General features: G+C 40.7%; 1 protein-coding gene across 1 annotated transcript; it reads right to left on the bottom strand.

The window, feature by feature from the left end:
• Window positions 1-542: 542 nt before the first annotated feature.
• LOC145824079 (uncharacterized) lies at window positions 543-2,636 on the bottom strand. Its single transcript, XM_082923670.1, has 3 exons — window positions 2,489-2,636; window positions 2,028-2,364; window positions 543-837 (listed from the first exon to the last, which is right to left on the bottom strand). The coding sequence occupies exons 1-3, from the start codon at window positions 2,634-2,636 to the stop codon at window positions 543-545; spliced, it is 780 nt and encodes a 259-aa protein (XP_082779796.1).
• Window positions 2,637-3,360: the final 724 nt, after the last annotated feature.

The raw sequence follows: 3,360 nt of genomic DNA, 5'->3' as shown, positions 1-3,360 counted from the left end.
ATGCATCAAAAGGCTCCAAAACAATGTTATAGGTAGTGGCCCACTAATGGCAAAAGGGTAATTAAAGCAACTAATGTGATTCAACATTATTTAATCAAATTTAATCATTCAAAATCAATTTCAAATTAAATCTACCATAAAATCACATAAATTCTAATTAACATAAAACACCACTCGATTTCTGATTCCGTCGCCGATAGGACCTTCAATTCGTAATTCAAAGATAAAACATGAACAGATCATTTAATGATTAACAGATAGAAATGCATTTAAAACAATATACTCTTGCAATCAATTCAGAATCTCAGTCAAATCAGTTACTTATCATTCTCAGTCACAGTTTAGCATTAATCAGAGGTGAGGGTTGTCACACTTTGAGAAATCTTGTACGAAGCGCCGTAATAGCCGGCTAGACCAAAGAAGTTTCGAGTCTCGGACACGTTAGTAGGTCTTGGCTAATCCACGATTGCTACAACCTTTTAGGGGTCGGCTGAGATGCCATCCTTGTTAATGACGTGACCGACGAAGTGTACACTAGTGATTCAGAATTCGTATTTCTTCAACTTGGCATAAAGTTTGTGATCACATAGTGTCTGTAGAACCCTTCGCAAGTGGTGTTCATGATCTTCTAGCAATTTGAAGTATCTGAGAATGTCGTCAATGAAGACGATGACGAACTCATTAAAATCGGATTTGAACACTCGATTTGTGAGGTGCATAAAGGCCGCTGGAGCATTTGTAACGCCAAATGACATGACGAGAAACTTGTAGTGTCCGTAACGTGTCCTGAAGGCAGGCTTTTCGATGCTTTCCGTCTTGACTTTTAGTTGATGATAGCTGAATCGCAAGTCAATTTTCAAAAATACTTGGGTGCCTTAGAGTTGATCAAACAAGTTATCGATTCGTGGCAAGGGGTACCGATTCTTGATGGTGATCTTGTTTAATTCTCGATAATTGATACATAATCTTATGGTACCATCATTTTTCTTTACGAACAGTACTGGAACTCCCCACGGTGAGGTACTTGGTCGAATGAAACCTTTGTCCAGTAATTCGTAGAGTTGAGTCTTCAGCTCTTTTAATTCTGTCATGGACATGCAGTAAGAGACTTTTGAGATTGGTTGTGTACCAGGTTGGGTTTTAATGGTGAATTCGATTTCTCGGTCAACCGGGGTGCCAGGTAGGTCTTTAAGAAATACATCTGGAAATTCTCAAACTGTAGGGATTGCATAAAGTATGGGGGCTTCTTGTTGAGTATCGATCACATAACAGATACAACTACCATAACCCTTTCTTAGAAGCCGTCGGGCTGTCATGAAGGATATAACACATGGAGGGGGAGCGACTCCAGTTCTATCAAAGATAAGTTTGAGTTGGTTTGGTGACCGGAGGGAGACCTTTTTGGCTTCACAATCGATAGAGGCATGGTTGGCAGCCAACCAATTCATTTTTAAGATCACATCAAATGTACTAATGCAAAGGGAAATCAAGTCTACGTGTAAGGTTTCACCTTTTAAGTATATAGTATAAGATTTGTACACGTTTGTCCCTATGGTGGAATTACCAGAAAGAAAGACACATATAATATATGTCTTAAGGGTTCAGGTGTTAATGCCAACTTGGTAGAAAAGTGTGGTGTAACAAAAGAATGAGTTGAACCAGAGTCAAAGAGAATATGAGCTAAGTGACCACAAACAGAATGCACCTAACACAACATTCTCGGTAACTTCTGGGTTTCTAGGCACCGGGACAAAAGCTCTTCCTTGGCATTTTTGGTCCTTTCTCACTCTTCCAGGTATTGCGAGTTTTGGGGCTGGTCCAGAAGGGCCTACTATAGGATTAATAAGCTTTGGGTAATCTCTTAGTAAGTGGCCAACTTGACCGCATCTAAAGCATGATCTCGTGTCTCGACGGCATTGTCCCCAATGAGTCCTTCCACAAATAGAGCAAGTTGGAATGATGCCACCTCTGGGATTTGTAGGACCTTGATTGCTTGAACTAGTTGAACTAGTTATGCCCGTATTTACCCTCTTGGGAGGCACAATACCGAATCTTCTGCTATCTCTTTCCCAAAATTGCTTCTTTTGGCTTGGTTCCCCGGAGCACAAGGCTTTAATCCCCTTTTTTCCGCAATGTATGCTCGATCCACCACCTCCGCATAGGTTGGTAGTTTCAAAACCTCTAGCCTATCCTTGATCTCAGCATCTAATCTTGCTTCGAATTTCCTAGCTTTTTGAGCTTCGGTGGAGATGACATATGTCGCAAATCGAGCTTGTTGTGTGAACTTGCTCTCGTATTCGGCCACTGTCATGGTTCCTTGCCTTAGATGTATGAATTCTGCCACTTTTTGTTCTCGCAGCGAATCTAGAAAGTATTTTTCATAAAATACTTCCAAGAATCTTGCCCAAGTTGCGATATCTTCTTTCTCTAGGGTAAGAAGCCACCATTCTTGTGCATCGTCTTTGAAGGTGAATGTGGCGAAGGTTACCTTCTGTGCAAGGTAGTGCGCAAAAAATCTTCTCCATATCTCTAACCCAAGCTTCTGCTACCAGTGGGTTTGTACTACCAGTAAATATGGTGGGTTTCAAGTCCTGGAACTGTTTTATTATAGTTGGCTCGTCTCGTCGTTCAGGCATTCCGCTATTTATGTTGGTTTGTAGGGCTCGCAGAAAACTGGTAACTACTTTTTTTATGATTTGCTTCGTTGGGTTGGTACCTCTAACCAACGATCCGGTTCTATTTCCAACATTAGCTATTACTACAAGGTAAAAACGATTAGTGGAATAGTCCATTTTTTTTAAACCAATTATTACGGATTCAATCATCGCAATATCATATCTATGATTCACAAGGATCCTATAACGGCACATATATAATTTACATGACACTTGTTTTACTTATGCAAAAGAAAAAATGTTAATAAAACATACTTAGATAACAATCAAGAGTTAGTATCTAATCCTCCTAATACAAAAACATAAAGATCAGACTAATCATGGTCAGGTCACAAAAATCTCTTGGTCGGACATCTAAAAGGGACTATTAGGTCACCATGAAAACTGGCTTTGAAAAACTGGCCCATCAAATAACCCCGCAAACTCACTCTGCATGAGGGACTTGAACTCCCAACCACTGTGTTCTATCCCAAAGCAACGCCATACCACCTGAACTATATAGACAGGAACACCGTGATCATAACCCCAAAACTCCTGTCTGGTGATCCATATCAGTATCTCCAAGTATGATGCATTGTTAACGAAGTCCACAGCTGGGGTATGAACAATGTGCTGTGGAGGAGGTGTCGTAGTGCGAATGTGGCTGTTAGGGTATGCGTGTCCCCTCCCCTCCGCAAAGCCCAAG

Source organism: Camellia sinensis, chromosome 4, assembly GCF_055761805.1.
Source record: "Camellia sinensis isolate YWXY chromosome 4, ASM5576180v1, whole genome shotgun sequence".
NCBI classification, from domain to species: domain Eukaryota; kingdom Viridiplantae; phylum Streptophyta; class Magnoliopsida; order Ericales; family Theaceae; genus Camellia; species Camellia sinensis.
This window is presented reverse-complemented; position numbering and strand designations above follow the sequence as displayed.

Bases quoted from the DNA above. Each gene is read 5' to 3' on its own strand.
- LOC145824079 (XM_082923670.1), bottom strand. From the start codon at position 2,636: ATGCCTGAACGACGAGACGAGCCAACTATAATAAAACAGTTCCAGGAC. The intron at 2,365-2,488 runs GTAACCTTCGCC...AATACTTTCTAG, and splicing joins CGCACTACCTTGCACAGAAG to ATTCGCTGCGAGAACAAAAA. The intron at 838-2,027 runs GTAAATACGGGC...CTTGCGATTCAG, and splicing joins GTATTGTGCCTCCCAAGAGG to CTATCATCAACTAAAAGTCA.